This window comes from Falco punctatus (genome assembly GCF_963210335.1).
Source record: "Falco punctatus genome assembly, chromosome: 5".
NCBI classification, from domain to species: Eukaryota; Metazoa; Chordata; class Aves; order Falconiformes; family Falconidae; genus Falco; species Falco punctatus.
The window spans coordinates 22,833,723-22,856,353 of NC_137584.1; the positions used below are offsets into that span (position 1 = coordinate 22,833,723).

Below are 22,631 nucleotides of genomic sequence, written 5' to 3' on the forward strand. Positions count from 1 at the left end.
CTTTCTCCATCCACACTCCTTTTTGCCTTCAGACTAATCTGCAGACTGCTGCAGAGCTATACAGGTGACTCCGGCTGCCCCAGGCTCATGGGATCCACAGCCAATACGCCGTCCTGCATGGTGCTGTCCTGCAAGCACAGTCTGGTACAAGGTCTGCCTGGACCTGGCGGAGGATGAGCACAGCCTGAGCTCTACACACACAGCTGTTGTATAGAAGGGCATAACTCATGAGACTTGGTCAGGGCAACAGTGCGGTGACAAGATCAATAGCTACTTAGGTAGCTCACTTGTATGCTTTTAAATAACGACTGAGTTAATTAATTATTTTTGTTTGATCGAAATGGTGTGCTTTTTTTGTTTCCTTAGGAATTTCTGAGGCCCTTGCTGTCTCATTTTTGCCCCTCCTTTACCTGGAGCAGTGTCAAGTCTCTCTTGTGAATTGTAGGGCAGAGTGTCCAGGATCCAGTGCATAGCTAGTACCAAAGGAGTATCTCTGTGGAGAAGGAGGCAATGGAAACAGATATCCACCATGGCTTCATCCTGCAGGGCTTCAACCTTGTGGATGTCAGGGCCCCAAGGAGACCTTAACCCACCAACCCGGGGCTTAGCCACGTGGGAGATGCAGATAGGGCCACAGTGCACATGGATACCTTCATAGCACTTGACATTTGTGCCCTGCAGTGGAACAGGGTCCAATGTTGGCAGTGTGTGCCTAAATGGCCAGACAGCACAGTCTTCGCCTGATCAGCCAGCTTTGTAATGTCGGGAGGTTTTCTCTTCCCATACCACCCATTCGTACACCCTGAGGCGTAGTATGGAAGCAAACTCAAAGCTGAAGCTTTGGGATTCAGGCTCCACTGGGAAGAAAGCAGCTCCAGTTAACATTTGTTTTTCCACATTTCTGTTTACTTTCTTTAATTAAAATAGGAGATTGCTCAACGAAACTACTGCAGTGGCCCCAAATAAAGCAAATTAAATTCTTTCAGAAATTAAGATCTGCATAAAGCCAACAGTTCAACTCTTCTTACATTCACAGACTGAACTCATCCGTGGATGTCTCTCAGAACTCTTCCAAGGGCCCCTTTAATGAAGCAAAATGGGGGGTAGCACCCAGCTCGTGGAGGCTGTGTTCCTGAGGGATGGCAGGGGCTGGGGCCTCCAGGGAAGGTATGGCCAGGCTGGGTCACTGGGTGCACTTTTGGTAACACAGTTCTTCCTCCAGCCTGTGGCTGCATTTGGCTTCACAGACTCTTTCTGAGCAGCCAGGGGCCTGCTGCAGGGCATTCGCACACCACTTCCAGAAGCTGTAGGGCCAAGGCCCTTTTAGCATTGCCCACCTGGGGCGGGAGATGGGGGGCACTGGGACAGATCAGTGAATGCGTTTGGGGTTTCACCCTCGCTGTTAATGTCCAAGTCCACACCTGGTTTGAGGCAAGTGTGAGGGATGTGGATTTGCTTGGTGGCTGGCTGTGAGGCACAGCACCCAGTGAATGGCACAGGGCCTGTGGGGCCCCGACGGCCATGGGGACACACAGCCTTGTGACGTTCAAAAGCGTGACGCAGCATTACCTGGGAGAGGCTGGTTAAATTCCTGTACAGGATCTCCATCATTCCTTGCCGAAGTTCCTGGGTAGTCAATTTTACAACTTTGTACAGTGTAAAAGCAGCCTCTAAGAAAGATAATAATGAATAAATATGAATAGTGGCCTTGCTATTGTTATCCACTAGTGGGTTAAATTGTTACCAACAATTATTTTGACTGCAAGAGGCATTTCTTGCTGTGTCTCACTCGCTAAAGATGAAGACATCATTTTCCTCGTGGTATTACGGCACCCCACAGCAGCAGCAGTAGATGCATTGAGGTGATGTCTTCTGGGCGGGAGCTGGGCCGCGGGTTTCTGTTTACAAAAACCTGACCCTTCTTTGTACAACTCTTCATGGGATTTGTCACTTTTGGGGAAATTCTCCTTGCCCTAAACTCGCATTGCAGAAACCGCGTGTGGCGGGACTTCAGGGCTGCGGGTCCCCTGCTGAGTGGGCCTGTGACGGGGCTAGTGGCGCACCCGCCAGTCCTGGCACCCGCGAGCCGCGGCGGCTCGGACCCCAGTCACCTTTTGAAGGCCCGCCAGCTTCCACCGGTTTCCTTTTAACAATATGTTTTACTTTGAAACTACACAAAGAGAACACCCGCCACCCTCCGCGGGGAGCGGCAGCCGGCACCCCCGCCGCGCCGCCTCGCGCCCACGCCGCTCGCGCTGCCTCGGGCGGGGGCGCCCGGGGCGGAACCTGGCCCCGCCCCACCCCCACCCCCCGCGCGTTGCTCCTTTGCTGCCACCTGGCGCGACAGACGAAGCGGCGCGGGGCGGGGCCGGGCGCGGGGCCGGGCTCGGGGCGGGGCTCTGCCTGGGGCAGGGCGGGGCGGGAGCAGGTGGTGCCGAGGGTGCGGGCGGTGGCCCCCGCGGGGGGCGGCGGGGCCGGTGGCAGCGCGCCGGGCCGGAGCGGGCGGGCTGGGGGAGCTGGGCTGGTTGGGTCGCGCTCGTTCCCCTCTCTCGGCACCTGCCCCCAGCCGCCCGCGCGGTGCGGCGGTGCTGTTGGGGGGGCCTCGGGGTCCTCGCATTAAAGCCCAGCGGTCCCAGCGCCACCGCGCGTTTTATGCACCGCCCGCCCGTCCGTGTGCAGGGGGCGGAGGGGGCTGGTGGTCCGAGGCGGCGGCCCCCGCCCCCCCCGCAAGTCTGAACACCTGGCCTGGCCTGTCACAATGAAACAGGCGGGGGCCGCGCCTCCCAGCAGGGCAACCCCCTCGTTCCCTGCTCCAAAGTAAGGACAACGCCGAACGGCGAAGCGGGGACGTGCCCCCAGCGGCATAGCGCGCCCCGCCACCGCGCTTGGCAGCGCTGCGGGCTGGCCCGCCGGTGCCTGAGGCAGCGCCGCGCACCGCGGTGTTTGCAGCCGCTGCGCCCTCCGACCCGCCCCGCCGGTGCCGCCCGCCCCCTCCCCAGCGCTTCCCCGGCGCGGCCTCTGCGCCCCCCCGGGCCCGGCCCCCGCCGCCCCTGCGCCCCCGGGGCAGAGCCGCCGCCCGGTGCGGGGAGGGATACGTGCCGGTGCTTGTCTGGGAAGCGGCCGGCCGTGCCCTGGGATAAGGCCAGGACTTGCTCAGAAGGCAGGTGCCAGGCCCATGGATAGTCAGGACAAGCCCGTGGAAGAGGGACACCGCTCCTCCCCGGCGGAATGACTCCCCGGAGCGAACGGTGGCAGTGGCACCGTCTCTTTGCATCACTTCAACACTTTTCAAGCACATTACTATTAACAGATCTGTTCTCCCGTTTAAACTTAACTCAGTGCTAGAAATCATTCAGGAACAGGAGATCCAGCGGGAGCTTGCTTTGCAAACAGATATGGGAACGCCACCAGAGAAGAGGCAGCGGGCCGAGGGCTGCTGTGGGACATGTGTGACAGGAATCTGCAGCATTTGATTTCCTCTACTGTTTCAATTAAACAAGCTTTTTAAGCAAACAGTTATTTAAGCATCTTTAGCGTTTATTTGTTGGTAGAACTGAAACGAGATCTAAAGCTCCTAAGGAGTCCCTAAAACCTTGCCATTTATCCGGCACGCCTGGCTGCAGCCCGCACGCACAAGGAGCGCCTGGCGTTCCCCTTGGCTTTGCTGTGATAAGTACAGCGGCCCCAGCTCTCGTTTGTGCTAATGCTGTACTAGTGTCAAGGGGTCGTAAAGTGAATTCTGTTTCTTATCAGGGTTTAAAGCGCAGAAAATAGCAAAGCCGTCATAGACGGGCACATGGGCACTGTCTCCCTGTTTTCTGAAGAAAAACGTAAAATGGAGCAGAAGAAAAAGGTGGATTTGCTGAATTCTGATCATTGCACTGGAAACAAGCACAATGCTGTATTTACTCTGAGCGTTTAAGGACAGATGATATCATTAGACCATGTAATCTAACCTCCTGCACATCACAAGCCATTAACATTCACACGGTCATTCCTTTATCAGGCTTCATCACTTGAGTTTGACTAATGCTTATTTTCAGAAAGCCAGTTATTGTGCTTTTGAAGGCCAAAAGAAATGAAGAATTTGCTGCTTTTATTTGCAGCTTGTTGCAGTGACTAATCTCAGTCTTGAAACGCGTGCCTTTTCTGCAGTTCGAAGCAGTCTGGCTTCCCTTTTTGTGTTGCTGCTTACACTTCTCCTTGCTAGATTAAGAAGCCTATTAATCGCCACTATTTCCTCCCTAGGAAAATACTGATGTATTGGAATAGATGACATGCCAGTTTTTTGTCTGGGGCAGGGTGGATTGGGTGGGGATATTTTTATAAATGAAACAGATTATTTTTATGCTGATCTGTGAGGCATTTTCTGAAGTTTAATGTAACTTGTGTGACTCTGAATTTGCCAGTGTCTTTTAAAGACCATACATGGACTACAAATTGTTCATCAAAAATATCAAGGAAGTTTTTCTTAAGCATAATTATAGCTGAACTTACTTTCTTAGCTGTTAGCTGTTTTACGTGTAAATACTTGTTTAAAGTTGGGGGTTTTTATCATTCTTTTAATTCCATTGCAATTTTCTGATTCATTGGTGCTGAGATGATTTGCAAGACTGGACTATTTTAGGGATAAATTAGTATTGGATTGGACAATTAATTGTGGATTTTTTAAAATTATTTTTGGTTTCTCTCCCCTCACCCCCCCCCCCCCCCCCCCCCCCCCCCTTCCTGGTGCAGACAGTATTTATCCATAGAAAGCAGTAGTAATGTTAATAGCAATGGGGCTACATTAATCCATCATGGTACAAGAGAAGCCTACTTCTGGAAGGAAACTGCCATCAAGATTTTATGGAACACCTACAGATGGTGAGAGAAATATCCTTTATCCTCTCTGCTCTCAACTAGGATGTCCACTAGTACCCTGGCTACTGCACTGTGACTGTCTCTGACTAGCTGTACTCTGCCAGTCAGCATCAGATTCCAATACATGATCCTTTATTAGTGCTTTGAAAATCCACTTGTTGTCCATTAAAGTAAATCTTGAACTGCCCTGTGTCTTTTCTCTAGGTGGATGAACACAACAGATAGCTAATGTTTCAAGAACAGGAACAGCAGATTTTTCCAACCCCAAATATACTAAATGATGTTACTTTCCTCATTAAATTTACTCAGCATAGACTGAAACCAGCCAGGAGCAAAGCTGCCTTCAGTGATTTTTCTGCTTGGCCATTGCCTATGCTGGTGGGCTGGAGCAGGGAAGAGGGGCAGTTGCAGCCTTGGAGAAGAAGATATTTTTTCATGTCAGTTTTCATGTTCTGGCAGTTCATCCTGATTGTTACTACAATTTTTCATTCTCAATTTGTACTTTTTTCTTCCAGTATGAAGCTAATAGGGTTTTCCCTACCCAGTATTCAGAAATGTGTCCCACATGCTTACGCCACAAATCCTCTTGCAGTCCTTGCAAATAAATCACAATTTGTTCTCAGTAGCAAAACCTGAGTAACCATGTACTTTTGTAAGATGTGGTGTACCTGTCTTGACTTATATTCAAAGAATATACTGCTTACCCTCCCTGGTATACTAGGACTGATTATGCATTATTGAAATTAAATTACAGCTGCAATATTTTGTTGTGGATTTGATCTTTTTTTTTTTAAAGCATTATCAAGATCTATATATTAGCTACAACTCTGAGTAAGGTTTTTTTGTGATTTGAATGAAAACTAACAAATAAAATGAGAAAAATGTATTCTATAATTCAGCCTTATTGATGCTGTTTTTTATTCATTCACACCTCTCTGCTTGTCTTGTACCTTGTAACATATCTCCTGGCCATTAATTAAAATTCTTGAAGTTCCTTTGTGTTCAGATAGGAATCTTGTTTAATTGTGTTATGTATTTTCCCCCCTCTCTGTATTATAAATCCCTGTGGTTACTTGTAGCTGGGGATTTTAGGTTGTCATACATAGTTTGGCAAATATTTCTTTGCACCATGCTTGTGCTGTTCAAAGAACTTTGCTTTAACTGCAATCCCCAAAACTCTGAAAAAGAGTGAATTCAACACTATTGAAGAAAATTCTTGAATCTGGTGCTTTCTTTTGCACTAATTCCTGATACATTGTTTTGATGCCTTTTTTGCAAGCTCTGCCTATAGGAAAACATAGATCCATTTATTGCAGCAGCATACACTGATGGTCCAGATGTACCAACACAGTTCCACATGCAGTTTCCTTCTCCCCTCATTTTATCGGAGTCATAGCTCCCGTTGCACCTGCCCTGCAGCTGCAGTTGCTTCCAGTCATGGTGTGTAATGTATCTTGTTATTAGGCAATGAATGCTCAAACCTCAGAGGTTATGAAGACCTGAATTTTCTCCTCTGCACCACTGCAACACATGCTGACAACATCTGGAACAAAACCCCTGTGGCAAAGGGGCAAAGCTGGAGCCCAAATACTCCTGGCTGCGAAGAAGTAGGCACCAAAAAGACTTCCAATGACTCCACAGTCCAATCACACTTTGCCTTTGAGAAAGCATCTCCACCCTAGCCTACGCAGACACGCTTCAGAGCCTGTTATTCCCAAATATATCTGCTTGCTGTGATGGAGAGCTGTGATTCCAGAAAGGGAAATGTGCTACTGCGAAATGAAATCTGTGCAGGAGTTTGCTATCACTTTCAGGAAAAATGTGCTCAGATACAGCAATGGGTGGCAGTATAAACTTCTGAAATGCTGAGAGCCGTGTTCAGAAGCCTGTTTGACTCGGCAGCTGTACGCTGCCACGTGCTGAGCAGCCCAGCTGCTTGCCAGGGCACAACGTGAGGGTGCCGCAATTCCACTGCGCACCGCCTGCCTCTGGAAAGACACGCGGCAGGCCAGGCTGGGAAGGAGGTGTGATGTATTCCTGCCATTCCTCATGCTTTCCAGACTAGTAAAACAGGACTGCTGAATGCTTCTTCCCTCCTGTTTGACATAATCAAAAAGAACTGAAGAATTTAGTGCCTCCCTGGACTGTCCCGCCACACAGATTTCAAAGGCATCCTTTAATCCGTTTCCATTGTGACCAAGAAGAGTGGGACAACCACATTTATACTGGCTTATTAATACTGATTATATGGGTTCATTTAGCTAAATGTAAGAGACAGTAAGGTTCCTTCCAGAACAAGGTAAAATGAAGCAGGAAGGGTCAAATGAGCTTTGCTTTTAACTAGAGCTGCACAGGCAGGGAACTCCAGGACCATGGCAGCGTGTTTGTGTAGAGCAAAAGGAAATAGTAGTTTGAGATTTTTATTTTTTTTTTTTTGGGGTGGGTGGGTGGGTGGGGCAGATTAGCAGAGAGAGCACAGTGGTGTGGTGGGGGATGAAACGGCTGTCAGCCCCTCTTGTGTTTCCTGAAATCTAGATATCGCTCAGGAAGTGCAAGTTAATGCAAGGAGAATTACAGCAAGTTAGATCCTATTTTGATTATAATCATGTTTCATTTTTAGCTACTGGAAATAAACTTGTGACTGAAGAGCAGCAATTGTTCCCTCCTATCCATCTCTGACAGCTCCCACCCACTTCCCCAGGAACGATTTCCCCCATATGTTTTACCTTGTGAACTACACCCTTTTGTGAATTGACTCAGAGGTATCACTCATCTCGTCCCTGAACTCACCTAACCTTTGGTGAAAATACAACAGCAGCTTCACCGGACGCCTTTCATCTTTCTTCAGTAAAGTCAATCATCCCAACGTAGCATCTGACATTAGATCATCACAGAAGATATTTACAGCTATTTCATTTGTGACAATAAAGACAAATACTAAGTAGCTCATGGTCCAGCTATTCTGTCGGCTTTCCAGAAGAAAAGTTTGATCCTGGAAAGATGCCAAGGAAGGGTCACAATCTGTTAGGTTTCACAAGGTAAATGCCATCCAAGTGAAACACATGACAGATGGTAAATGTGCCCCGGAGGCTTCCTGCAACAAGTCTTTCAAGTGGCCATGAAGTGCTGCTACCTGCTCTTCAGGTTCTCCTCTGCACAAACCCCATCCTTTCGCTGCATCTCTGCCGCCTCCTCCCAAACAGTTAATTCAGAGGAGAACTTTGTAACCCCTGACTTACAACAGTGTTTTGATTACATTGACTTTGCTTTGATATTTGGAGACAAGCAAGCTAGGAAATGCCGCACACAGGGAACCTCCCCTTCACATGTGCTGTTACAGCTGGTACATGCATGGCCTGAAATGGCCCTTCTGACTGCAGGAGTAGAGATTCACATTTGTCTGCAGGCATTAGGCTTTTTTCTTCTTGGGTTGCTACATTCAGAATGTAAAATCTGATGGGAGTGTTACAGCTTCTTACTAATCATTACAAATGAGGGTGCTCGGGTAACTTTTGTTTATTCCACATCACATTAAATAAATTAATGGATAAAATGCATTTTGGAAAGATTATCTTGGGAGAATGGAGTGAATCTGGGTGGAGGAATAAAAGACATTGAAGTTGTTAGGTAGCAGTTTGTCTCAAAACAATACAAGTACCTGTTCTAATTCAGGCTGGAAGGTGTCACGCTGCATGAATTAGTTCATCTGGGGCACAGACTGTTTGCCTTCTGGCGCAACATGCATGTGTGTATTTGAGTAGGGATCTGGCTGTGGAAACAGATATGTAGCATGAATTAACCCAAAAATGATTTTTCACCCTGAAGCAGAATCATGGTTAAAATTGTGTTTCAAATCAGCTAAAGTAATCATATATCCCTAATAAGCAAAGAATAAAGAATACAGCATTTATGTTTGTTTCGGTCTATAGGTTTTCCCTTTCCTCAGCCCTGTTCTCCTCACCCTTCTTTTCAGCTTCCTCTTTCCGTGACTTAGACAAGCAAATGGTTTTATCCCAAGATTCAGAGATGCACAAACAAAACCAAATACAAATTTTTGCTATTTAAAAAAAGTAAATGTATATAAAATTTAAAGTTGATCCTCTTTTATTTCTGTATGGATAAATATATACATACATATTGTATATATACATATATATATGTATATATATACATACACACATACAAAGCCACACAAACTCATACAAATATATAAATATAAACATTCATAAAATTCTAAATACCAGCTTTTTTCTAAGATGTGGCAATGCTTCATAAATTTATAAATATTTTACAAAATTTATTTTGACATATTAAAACCCCCAAGCATAACGTTCATCTGTTTCCTTTACTGTTCACTCATGATTTATTTCCTATCTGGCAAAACTGATTTATCACCTCTGTTATGATTGGGTTTATGTCACTTTTTAATGCTTAGAATCCTTGATTTTTTACCAAAGCTAATTTCCTTTTAAAATTTGTTTGAAGCAGTCTATTATCGTATACTTCGCAAGGATCTGCATTTAAATTGATTTGTCATTATTTTCCATTCCATTGACCTAAGCCCTGTCCTCCTCAAATATTTCAGCGCCAAGCTCTGCAATGACTGTGATGGCGTTCCGTTGCAAGGAGGCAAACCGCATAGTGCAGGGGTCCTCAAACTACAGCCCACGGGCTGGATACGCCCCCCCAGGATCCTCAATCCGGCCCCCCGTATTTACAGACCCCCCCGCCGGGGTTGGGGGGAAACCAAGCAGCCACAGATGACTGCCTGCCACTTCATCCGCGCGCCGGCCCCTGGTTAAAAAGTTTGAGGACCCCTGATGTAGGGCAACCGTGGGTGCACAGGCATCTTCTGAGAAGCAAGCCCCTCTGTGTTTTTACATATTGCCTCAATACTCACACCTGTGCAGGTGAGTTGGTATGGGTCCTGAAGAATACAAAACCCACATAACAGCCACAAGGACTTTCTAGGAGGCATTGGCTGAGCACATTAATTATTTCTACACCTGGTCAGGTTCTGAGCTTCCATTCAGTGGTAAAGGCTGAGGTGATGTTATTCCTCATGTGGAGCAGAAACTTTCTTTTGATTTTTCCCTTAACTGCAGCATCTCAAGCAGCCGAGTGCCTGCTAATAAAGAAAAGGGATATGAACCTCACACTGAGGAAAGGACATTGCTGACTCGGGCACTATCACCAATTTTCTGCAATTCCTTTATTTATTCTTAAGGTCTTTTGTTCAAGAAGGGCCCTTCATTCCTTTGTGATCTGACAGACCCATAATACACAGGAGAAGAAGCCTGGAGCCTGCCATGACCCTGAGCTCTCAACTTGGGTGCTGAGGCCAGCTGAGGTACCTGTGAGCAGGGCGATGCTGGGGGACCAGCTATGGCTGTGGTCCAGGCTTGCCTCTCACGTCCACCTGCCTGGCCACCCGCTCCTTCTGGGGAGAGCTGGGGTATGGTTCTCTGTGCAGCACCTGCAGGTGAGTACCTCTGTTACACTTGCAAATGGCCAGTGGCTTACAAATAGGACCTTGTGTCAAGTGAGAGGAGTGGACGGGTGGTCTGGGCACATCCCTTTCAGAGCACGTATGCGGCCTGGACGCAGGGCTCCTGTGGCTTTCCAGAGGATCCTGACCTGGGAACACATCTGCAAGGTAGGTTGCGCAGGGTAGGCTTGCTACCTTGTATTATTGACTCTTTGAGCTAAATAATTTTTTTCCAGGATTAACTACCCTTATCCAAACGAAAAAAACAAAGCTAGACTTTTATGCTAATTATAATAACAACCTCCTTCCAGGGAATGGGGAAACAATCACATTAACAGTTCATAACAGCTTCTTTCTGTTGAAAACAAGTCAGTCTTTTCCTGATCCATTTTTTTGAGCTCTGTTCACTTAGGTCATACTTTCTAAATCTCTTACAATCCTTGTTACGGTCTTCTGAATTTTCTCCACATGCTTCTCAATTCCTCCAAAAAGAGGATTTAATACTCTAACTAAAACTTTACTACTACTGGACATACTGGACATATTGAAGTAAGAACCTCTCTGCAGCATACCGGAGATGTCCCTACATTCCCAGAATCTGGCTTGCCACTTGGTCAGTGGCACGACTGAAGGCTCAGTCATTCAGTGTCACTTTTAGATATTTTGAAATGCTTCTGCCTGTCTCACTTGTTATCATTTTGTGTTTGAGCATTTACCTGAGATTCAGAGGCTAATTTCTGCCATCTCAGACAGGACTTGGGTGGACACATCTAAGTTGAAGACAGCAAGATTTGGAGAGTCTGGATCCCACCCTTGACCAAACACGACAGTCTGGTTCCTAAAGACAGGCAGCCAAGCACACAAAAAGCAGCCTGCCCTCTGCCCCAGCCCTGCTGTGGTCCAGACCTAGGGCACAGATGTGCACGATCTCCACCCAAGTCCTGAAAGGGGCCCAGCCTGCTACAAGTCCTTAGACAGTTGACATGCAGCAGAATGCAGTGGCCATGAAGATTGTCACTGAGCAGCCTGGATGGAGGAAGACAAGCCCTGGATACCCAAGTTTGATTTTTATGGATCTGAAGATTTCTTCTTTCCACGGGTAATTTGTTTTAGCTTGGCTTGCAATGTCAAGTCCAATAATGTGTGTGCGCCACAATTTAAGATTGTGTACGCATGGATGATTACGCGACGATTTGTTAAGCCACACTAATTTAATGGTATGCTAATATATTCACTATTAGATTTCCCCTTTCCATAAGAGCACATGATTTAGCTGGTGTTGATTTAGCATTGGGTTGACTCTCATTTAGCTTGTGATCTACCACAGCCTGCATCGTCTTTGCTCTACTTTTTCTCAGTTATTCTGTCACGCCTGAGCTTGATCCCATCTTTCAGCAGCGCATTTTGTCATTATTCTTCACTGAATTACATCACATTGGATTTAGAAAGTGTGTCTAGTTTTTTGGGATCACTGCGAATTGTGATCATATCCTGTATAGAACTGCTGTCACGTCCATATGCTATGAATAATGAATGTTATATTTTTCAAGAAATCATCAAAGCTGTCAAGGAAATTACTGACTAGTACTAGTACAGGTTAGATTTTCCTAAGATTCTCCCTTTCTCTCCCACTTCAAAAGGCCTTCAGATTTCACAATGGGTCGAAGAGGTAAGTGTATTTAAAATAATATTTTCAGCTGCATTGGAATTAATTTTACAACAACTTTATTTGGACAATATTTTCCTAGTTTTATATAGAAGTCTTACACTGGAACAGTATCAAAAGCCCTAATGAAGTGAAGATCTATCACAGCCCACTGTTTTTACCTAATCCATTAGGCCATTCATCCTGTCAAAGAAGAAAATTGAATTGGTTGACATGAGAGGATGTTGGAAAATCAGTGTTGCCTAGTTTTTATCACCATATTATTCTCTAGCTACTTATACATTGATTGTTTAAAAATTCACAGCAGAGTCTATCCAGGGATTGTGTTAGGGCTGCAATAGGTTATGTAAGGCACTTGTCTGCATTTCAGAATTTTCACACTTCAGCTGTGCTGCCACAGTTAAAACAATAACAGCCTTCCACAAACCCACTGCCAGTGTCAGTGCAGTTCAGCTGGGATAAATATGCTAATTCCAGAACTCTGCACCTGATTATTTGGTTCAGCAATTGAAATAAAATATGCCACATCTACGCTGCAGCTTTACTGACCTTACTAGTTCATCAGCAGCGACTGTCCTCATTTATATGGGTATTCCTATGATACTAAGGCTGACACGCAACCATCTGTACAACTCGTTAGTCCTGAGATCCTTCCCAGACTGCAGGAAGGACCATCCTATTTTAGCAAACTCATGAAGGCTAAGACAAGCTAAATGGTTATTGGAATTTCACCTAGACATGATCAAGAACTTTCCGAGTTGTAAAGTGTCAGTACATAACTGCTGTGAGTGAGGCTTTAGCTCGTAATGTCTGCTGTTAGGAGACAGACAAAAAGAAGCACTAAGCTACTACAATGACCTCTCTAAATTTCATTTTCATCAGAACTGCTGACCGATAGCTGGAAAATTTTGAGCCTTGCATCACGAGTATTAAAGATGGAAATTCCTTTACACAAATAATGAGCCAGCAGGGTACCGAATCTTTAATTTTATTGGTCTTACTGGCAAGATCTTTCACAGCTTCTTTGTATGCCACCTATCCACGGTGTACCTAGCATCATTCATTAATTATAGAGATGTCAACTTCCACTGCCAGTTGACTCATGATGCCAAAATTAATCATCTCTGTGCTAAATTTTCAAACAAACGTCTTTCTTGGACTCCCTCCCTTCTTGGAAAGAGATCCATGAGGGCATCTTCCAAACCACTTCATTATCCTCTCTTTTTCTGATGGCTACGAAACAATTGACAACTGATGGGCTGCGGAGATGGTGCACTGCTCTTAATTTTAATCAATAGCTTCTCACTTTTCCCCTTGGTTTCTCTCCTGTATCTTCCTATCTGACGTTTCTCACCTAATGGTTGGGTTGTAAACTCTTTGTGTTAAAGGAAATATTTTCATTTTGTAAATGTACAATGTTTTCTTGGTCCATAGCTAGGGCTCCGAGGTGTTACAATAGTATATACAATAAATGAGCAATAAAAATCCAATGATTCAAGCAACTAAGCACTTTTCCTATGCCAGATAAATTCATATTTGTCATAGTATTTCTGGTACCTTCTTTGTTTAGACTCAGAGGCTCCACACATCTTTGTTTCACGCCTACCGTGGCTTTTGTCTTATCAAGAAGTGTGGCCAATGCAAAGTATTGATCAAATTTTCTGCTGGCATGCTAAAGCCATTCCCAGAAGGAGAATTGTCTGCCCTGGAAGGAGCTGAAAAACATAAAGTGGGCTAAAAGGTTTTTTTTTGATATTCTGTTGCAAACAGCAAAAAACAAACACAGAGACACTTCAGGATTCACCTTTCCAAAACAAATTCTTTCAGTTACTTTTGCCCAGTAATGACTGTTTACAAATAATCCAGTTTTGGATGTTTTACACACAAAAGAGGCTATTATTCTTTCTGTTAATGACACACAATGGTCTGATTCAAAATCGGTGCATGATGCTCTATACCTATAGTATTAATGACTACAAATCAAAACATACCGATAGCATTGCATAGCTTATTCCATTATTTGCCAAGTTCCTTCAGATTTTCAACATATCTTCCTTTGAATTCAGATAAAATCCTATCAAAATTATTTTACTGAAAATTAATTTCCTGACACTCAAAAGGCTACATGTCTAAAGTAATAGAGTGGTCTACAGATTGTCTGATTGGAAATGGCATATTTGAACTAATGCAAAATTTAAAATGTAATAAAGAGTGTACTCTATTTTTCTCAAAAAATTTAATTGCAGAATTATTTACAGGAGATGAACATAAACAATACATAAACCAATTGAAAGAGGCAGCTTCATAAAAGAGCCATGGGGCAAAATAGTGAAGCACATTTTCTTACAATCAGCTGGAGGTGAGTAGAGAACCATGAAAAAAGAATAACTCAATAATAAAGCAATTCTCAAATATGTCTCCAAAGTAACAAATAACATTCTGGTAAAGAAGATATTACTGAGAAGCGAGAAATTATTGTAGCAATGAAACAACATACTGTACATTCAATTTAGGTATCCTGCATGCTACTAAATAGAATTTATCAAAAGAACCATAAAAGCATGAGAAAGAGAATTACATAAAATAGTTTAATTCTAGTGAAGTGTAGCTTTATACAGATGGTCAATATTTGGCACTCAGTTCATCCTCATTGTTGATATGATTTCTTATGTATATATATATTTATATATATTTATATATACTTTTAATGATAACTAAACAGCTAGTTTCCTGGTTCTAACATTCCTTGAAATTCTATAGGAGGCATTTAATTTAGTCCTTAGGCCACACTTGATTATTTTGGCATGTCACATGGTAAATGAAAGTATGAGTTTTGTCTCTGTACAGAAAATCCTGCAGAGTCATAGTGGCTTTTCTTCAGGAAAGAACAGGTCTAGAGCAGTATAAGTCAGGCTACTTGAAAGGGAGATTTTCTTAATTCATGAAATTAATATATAAATTGAAATAAAGAATACATACATGCTGAGCCCTTTTCAGATGAGATGGCCATACTATTAGACCTCCAAAGGGTAAATCAAAGCATGGATATGAGCATGTGGATTCCACGGGGAGTTATAAACAAAGCTCGTGTTTCTTTGTAAGGACTATTGTCAGACTCGAACCTACTGCCAAGCCCTCTGCTTGATGGTGACCTACCTTCCCCTTTCAAGGAAGAACTATATTCTGCAAGGTAATTACACACTCGCGAACTTGAACAATGATTCCTGCCTACGTCAGCAGGGCCTGCGGAGTCAGATACTGATCTGAAGTATGCCGATCCAACTCTGGCATTTCTTTCTGATTTCAGTTTCTTAGCATTGATTCTAACACAACTGAGAGCAGAACTTAGCCCAAAGCTCCATAATAATTCATCTCACAAAGAAGAAACTTGTATGACAGTTCAGCTTTAGGAATGGGAAATGCTGTGTTGAATGAAAGAAGAGTAAGAGAAGGAGAAGAGAAATCCCCGCTAACGGACTGTGTTGGTGAATAATGACCACAGCATCAAATAGACCTCCCTCTCTCTTAAACTCAGGTGAAAATATTCATGGTTTTGTACTACAGAAGTAAAAAATCCTGTCCAACAAAACGAATTTAGAAAAACAACGATTTGGCCCTAATAAAATAGAAGATAAAATTGCCAGCTGATGAAAACTGTTCTGTGTTTGCTCAGTTAAAGAGCAAGCCGTTAGACATACTGATTTACATTATCTGCAATCTGACTTCAAAGGCCCAGTTCTGCTTCAGCAATGAAGGGTAATGGGAGAAACACCCAGGTGTGGACAGGTGGGACTGCGAACATGCAGTCTTCTTCTGTGATCATCATTTATTAAATGCGATACTCATTTAATGAGAAAGGATCTGGAATATCGTTTTTAGATATAACGAGTGCCATGGCCTCTTGCAGCTATTAGAATTTTATTTTGTTAAGAGGAGCTGAATCAGCCTAAACATGCTGGCCAAATTCTCTTTTGGGCAAGTTTCCATTTCAATTTTGGTTTTATACGTGCTGTCCTGAACAGCCTATTATGTAGTTAAACAGCTGCAGCATTACACCATAGAGGTAGCTGCATTTCAGAGATAAATTAAGCGGTTTCTGTGTATACAGAGTGCTTAATTCCTGCCAGGAGTCAGTGTATGCATATGACTGTGCCATAAAAAACAGCTGTTCCCAAAAGATGGTCCCTGGAGATGAACACGGTGAATAGCTGCAGATGGGCCGTGAGGCCGCACGAGGCAGTGACCCTGCCCCAGCTGTCGGCACTGAGGCTGAGCTGCAAGAAAGCGGCACGGTCTCCAGGAATGAGTGCTGACTGTGGTTCTCGGGTACAACTGTCTGGGACCATGACACCGAAAAATTGTTGCAGATATATATGTACGTATATATGTATCCTCTTCCTGTTATCTGCAGTATGAGATGGCTGTCTCTATTCTGCCGATCCTGCCAGTGCAGAGAGGCGTCCCCATCGCTCTGCCACACAAAGAACCCTCAAGGTTGGAGTCTTGGTAAAGAGCAGCTGCCCACACCAAAGCATATGCCTTATGCCTAAGTCCTGTGCCCCACGTTACACCTCGTGTCAGCTCGGCTGGAGGGCAGCCCTGAGGAGAGAACAGGGCGCTCGAAGGCTGCTCTTGCAGCACGTGCCCCAGATGGCTCTCTTCCGCTAGGAGAGCCGGCGGGGGAATGCACTTGTGCAGGAGAGACTTGTGAAGATCCCCGACCAAGGGGACTCAGCTGCAGGTGCCATCAGCCCCTGCGCCTGGCACTGGCCAGGGCTCTCCTGCAGCCCCTCTCAGGGGAGCTCCTCCACCGTGGGGACCTTCACTGCCATCGTCACGAACAGAAAAAGCAGAGATTGTTCTGGAAACTTAATTTGATGCTCTTCATTCCCTGCCTACACCCTGGAAGGATGGTATGAGCATTGCCCTGGCCTCTGCTTGGCACAGGTTGTCCTCTTGGTTCAGCAAGTCTTTGCTTCTCCTTTGGCACAGGCTTGTACTGTAAGGGTCCTCCCAGGTGCTGGGAGGGTGGTGTGGAAAGAAACTCCCCGGCAGGGTGGGGACAGGCAGGAGACCCCCAGTGTCCCGCCGATCTGGCTCACCAGGCGGCCATGGGCAGGGTAACCCGCCCCAGCTGCAGCCCAGCCTGGAGTTTGTGAGTCGGCTAATAAAGTGCTTGGAGATCCTTCTGGATGAAAGGCACTGTATGAATGTGTCAACCTGTTATACGCCAGGAAGCCCCTCTCTAGACATTAAAGGGTTTGCTGATATTCTTCACCTCAAATGCAGTTTGCAGGTGGTATCACTGCACTGTAAGATGCTCTGGGAACCGTAGCAGGAAGAACGCTGCTTCACGTTTCACTTAAGCTCTCTGTCTAGTACTGAGGCTCCTGCTACGCAGGATTTTACAGCTCATCCATGCACACAGCTTGACACCTGGAGCTGCACACCAGCTTTAGACTTCAAATTAACATGCACAATGCGGCACTCCATGGGTCAGCCTCGCGTGTGCCCCCTGGCACGGGCACCAACGCTGGAATGCCGAGGAAGGCATCAAACCCACGAGCAGGCAGGGCAGGCTCAAGGCCCTGAACGCAAAGGGCTGAGATGGGCTGATCTGGAGGCTCGCCGCCCTGGGCGCAGGGGGGCTGGGGGAGGACCGGGCATGGAGCGGCGGTGCTGCCCGAGGGTGCCACGGGGCCCGGAGCCTCCAGGGCACGGCTCCAGCAGGGCACGAGCAATCTGCGGGCCACGCACAGCACATCGTCACGTAGTGGCTTTTTCTTTTCCTTGCAAAACCACCCAACGACCAAACGTTCCCTCACTTCATACTAGATGCAGTGCTGAAGGAGATGAAAGTAGAGTACTAATTTACTGATACGGCAGGACATGGGCTTAGTTTAAAACAAATAATTTCCATTATACGAAATGTATTTTACATATATATATGAAATCCACACACTTTCTTATGCACGCTTTAATTCCTTCCTGGTTGATCTCAAATCTAACATAGTGACAAGGTTTAAGCATGAATTAAAATGTCATTTTTTGGTATTAAATTTTACATCATTATTAGTCTTTGCACACTGTCAAAGGCCATTCTAATCAGGTCAACATGAAATAATAAAACACTTCATAATGTACTTCACCAATTTACAAAGAATTTCAAGTCTAAAAAAATATACAAAGCAAAAATAAGTATGGTGAATATTAACAATTTTACCAGTCAGGTCTTTTTCTTTATTTAAATTTTCAGAATCTGTTTATTATACTTGTGTTTTACAGGCAATGAAGAAATGAAGAGACACTTCCTATAATTTTCATCTGTTAAAATAAATATTAGTCCAATTAGTATTTAATTAAAGACTAAACTATTTTGCTATATCCAGCTGTTCTGTGTGGGTTTACCTCACGAAGTCTCTAAGTAGAAAGCATTCCACTTTCTATCTTTATGTTTATTTATGTTCCTCCTATGTTGGTTTTGTAACTGAATTTTATTTTTGTGATGTGGGGTCAGATTACAATTGATCTGTTTATACGTTTATTAAGATACCACATGCTGTGTTTCCCATGTCAGGGACTGAGGCAATTTTACTTTGATTTATTTGCAACACAAGTATGATAAGCATAACGTTATTTTTCTAAACTAACCAGATTTACAATATGTAAATAGAAATGGCTTATTTGCCTTTAATGATAGAATGTTACCTGTACAGTAATTTAATAAATATTGCACTTTGAATGTAACATGCACAGATAACATATTATCAGGTTCTTCAGTAGGCATCTAGTTTACTTTTGAGTCTTTTTTTTTTTTTTTTTTTTTTGAACAAAAGTGGAACAAACACAAATCATCCAAAAGCTTATATTGAACATTTTTTTGTAATGGCGTGGGAAATGTAAAATACAGGGTTGGTGTCATTCATGCAGGCTTATTTTTGCCTGAGAACATCCAATAAAATTTTAAAATATCAAAAAACTTATCAAAATATGATTCTAAAATTAAAGGCTTCTATGAACTGCTCCAGGTCAGCTTTATTAGGTCAGCTGGGATCTAAGCTTACCAGTAACCTGTTGTTTTTAAATTTGTCTTTATAAAGTCTGATAACTGGCAGGATCAAATACAACTTGTCATAATCGCAAGACCTGTTGCTGCAGGTGGGGGTTTTCAAGCGAGTAAGTCAAGTGTGATTTCTCCTTGAAGTGTACAGGAAAATTAGATAAAATGTATCAGCTGCCATATATATTTGTATAGGTGCGTGTCTCTATTTTAAAACTAGGAAAGACACTGGCTTTAGTTGTGTGTGGACATTTCTAATCAGCAGCTCCATTTTAAATAAGACATCACTCTTCAAGACTAAAGATGCCAATGTCTGCAGGTACCTTTTTATTTAAAAAACAACAAATATAGGAAGTAGCATCAATACTGTACACTACCTAGCATTCAGTTCTTTCCTTAATAGAAAACGCCTTGAAAACACAGGGGATGGGAAATATAATGTTTTCATCTATAGAAGAATATTTCAGGGATATATATATTTTTTTTTTTTTTTTGCATTTTTGAAGGTTATACATTCGTCTTGGTTTTTGCTTCCAAATACAGATTAAGGCTATTTGGTAAAGTATATACCAGATATCAGGCTCAATTTACAGGGTTTTCTCCTCACAGAAACTGCTCAAAACTTCATCTCTAAAGATTCATATCTTGAAGCTAAACATGCTTTATCAGCTGTGCTCCAAAGACAGAACTCATGCTTAATACTACACACTGTAGGAAAAAGAGAAGGAAAAAGAAAAACAAAAAAACCCCAAAAAGAAAACAGATTTGAAGCAATGTCAGATCTGCATAACCTATGATACGTCATGTTTCCAGTCATCCATCAGGCTGCAGGGTGAATGGGATTTGGATTTAAAGTGCTCATCAGGTGAAGAACCAAAGTGCTCGAGTATAATTAAATAGCTGTTCTGCCTATGGCTAAATACATTGCATTTGTTAAAGCAGGTAAACAGGGGATGCAGTAGTTGCGGCTGTCTGTCTCACTGGGTTCCAACTGTTTTGACCTAAAGTAGTGTTCAGTAGGATTCAGACCTTAGAATCAGGGGCTGTGGGTTACTCATCTTATTGCGTCTTCACCTGAAGACTTCTAAGTGCTGGGTTGCTCAGTTGGCTCTGGAAGGTAGGTGAAGTGGGATAATTCTGTCTGAATTTGTGTTAAATTAAAGCCTCTTGACTGTGGTAGTTACCACTTCTCTCTTGACAATGCGAGGCTTGAAAATATATTATTTTCCTTATATTCCATGGCTGGCGATCACTTATCTCTTGAGTCATGGGGTACTGTTTTTTTTATGTCTGAAGCAAGCAAGAAGCTTATTCTTGCTGTAAATGATAGTGCATAGAAAAATAGTTCTAAAAAATCCCAAAAAAACAACTGTAAACCACAGTTCACCTTTACCTTAACATAACCATTTAAACTTAGATATACTTACCACTCACATTCATATTTCTTAAACTGTTTACAACATCACAACTGGCATTTTAAACAAGCAAGATATTTTTTTTCTCAAGGATACCCTGGAAACTCAATTGATATAGCATTTTGAGAGTTTGAAATATTATATGTAGCACAGCTCTTGAAATGAAAGAGAGAAGGTTTATAAAATAAATGTTAACAAGTAAAAGAACAGTTAAAAATGCAATGAGTGTTCCAAAGGAGCGAGTATAACTTTTTCTTTACACATCTTGCTACAGAAGGTCTAACTTTTTAAGGCTTCCGTTTTCCTTTCACCCATCACTCAAGTCCTCTTGCATTATAATTTTGCTTACGTTTCAGAGTGTCGTTATACTGCTAACAGCAAACGTTTCTCAGTGGGCATTCCCACCACCACCAGACTTGTATGCTTCTTGGTTTCTGACGAACTTTGGAGTTTTAGTGGCTGGATATCCCTGTTCATCTCCAGAAACTTGACATGACATGAGAGGCCTAATGTTATTTTGCAGTAACAAAGATGAGAAGAGTGGCAGAGCACGTGGGTAAATATGTTAGCTGGGTTCTAGGAAAAGAAACTGGAGGTCAGAGAGATAAATGGGTTCTTTCTTTCCTGCTCTTAACATTTGTAGCACCTTCTACTTGGATTAGCTAATGCCTCTAGTGAATGGTGAGATGCACCCATTTATAGTTTGTTATTCTTATCCCTAATTATCACATGTTTTATAAAAATATAAATAACAAAAAAGTAAGCTGGGTTCCATCTCAAGAGGTGTTTCTTGTTGTCCTCTGAGAATATATTGGATAAGTCAGGTCTCGACAAGCCCTATCCATTGTAGCTGATTGTAAGTCAGACAATAAATACAAAAAGAAGTCGTTCTTGCGGTGAGCTCAGCAAATTCTGAGGAAATCAAAAGCATTCCACTGTGCTTATGGCACAAAGAACACAACAGCAAGGGCATATTTAGTGGAGAGAATGAGACAAAAATTACCAGGTAAGTGACAAACTGTACAAGCATTTTGTTTAAAAAAGGAACTGCAGCATTCTGTCTTTAAAGCCGGGTTTGAGCCTCTGGGATATATATCTCAATGCTGTCTGCACGCTCTGTGGCTGAATTCTGTCGGAAAGAGGCTGCTCTTTTAGCAGCCATTAGCCGTCTTCTAGCTTCTTGTCGCTGTCTGTCAGGTAGGTCCAGAGATTTTTCTCTTGAGATAGGGAATTTTCCTTTTGGGGGCTTCTTTGGTACAGGAGGAGGAACCTTTCTTTCTTCCTGCAACAGGGTATTAAAACTGAGGGTGAACTATGTGCGGCATGTACTGTCAGCAGAGCATGCAAATTGAAGACATGAAATGCAAAATACTGCTTACATACATCAGGCATGCTCAATTTGTGCTCTCCAATCAGCTGGCTAATGGATTACATGAATAGCTATCCACACCAGGGACACTGACAAAACCATGTTGTTTCAGCAACCATTACAAATTCTGCAGTCCTGTGCCTTAAAAAAGACTACGCTTCCTTCCACTGTCCTTGCAGGTCCCCTGCACATGCAATCTGCGTACCGCACTTTCCTAGGCATTTGCTTAGTTTTAGCTGACACATTATTACATTCAGTATAAACAGAAACACATACTGGCTCTCCAATAAGAATTCAGCGCATCTGCGTGGTATGATCAAGTGAAAAGACTGTCTAAGATTAGCAGGACAGGATTTTTAATGAAATTAATCACACTGAGTTTAGCCTCAGCTGGATTTGAGATAGCAGCTGTGTATACATATCTATTAGTTTAGTCTCCTCCATGAATTGCTAAATGGAAACAAGCAAGCAGCAATCAGAGAGAGAATATAGCGCTAATTGTTCTGCTTGCCAGCCTGGACCATTTTAAAGAAAATTATACTGAAGAATTATCAAATTATAAAGTGAGAATCAGTAGATTTTGGTACCAAAGTTGCTGTAAATTGCTCTGCAGGTTTTAAATCAAGCACTGTTTTCAAGTGTGAAATTGGTATTTTACTCCATTTAGAGGCCATGAAATATCATATAAAGGCCTTAAAAAGATAACGTAGCATCACAGAATAATACAACATTTTAGAATGGAAGTGACCTGTGAAGGTGATCTCATACAA

General features: G+C 43.5%; 1 protein-coding gene across 1 annotated transcript in view; it reads right to left on the minus strand.

Annotated features, from left to right (window-relative positions):
* Positions 1 to 4,703: 4,703 nt before the first annotated feature.
* Positions 4,704 to 22,631, minus strand: part of DLGAP2 (DLG associated protein 2) — a 501,923-nt gene continuing 483,995 nt past the window's right edge. Inside the window, exon 15 of the mRNA XM_080387773.1 lies at positions 4,704 to 21,774. Coding sequence (XP_080243899.1) covers positions 21,556 to 21,774 — 219 coding nt within the window. The 3' untranslated portion in view covers positions 4,704 to 21,555. The remainder of the gene's footprint in view (positions 21,775 to 22,631) is intronic.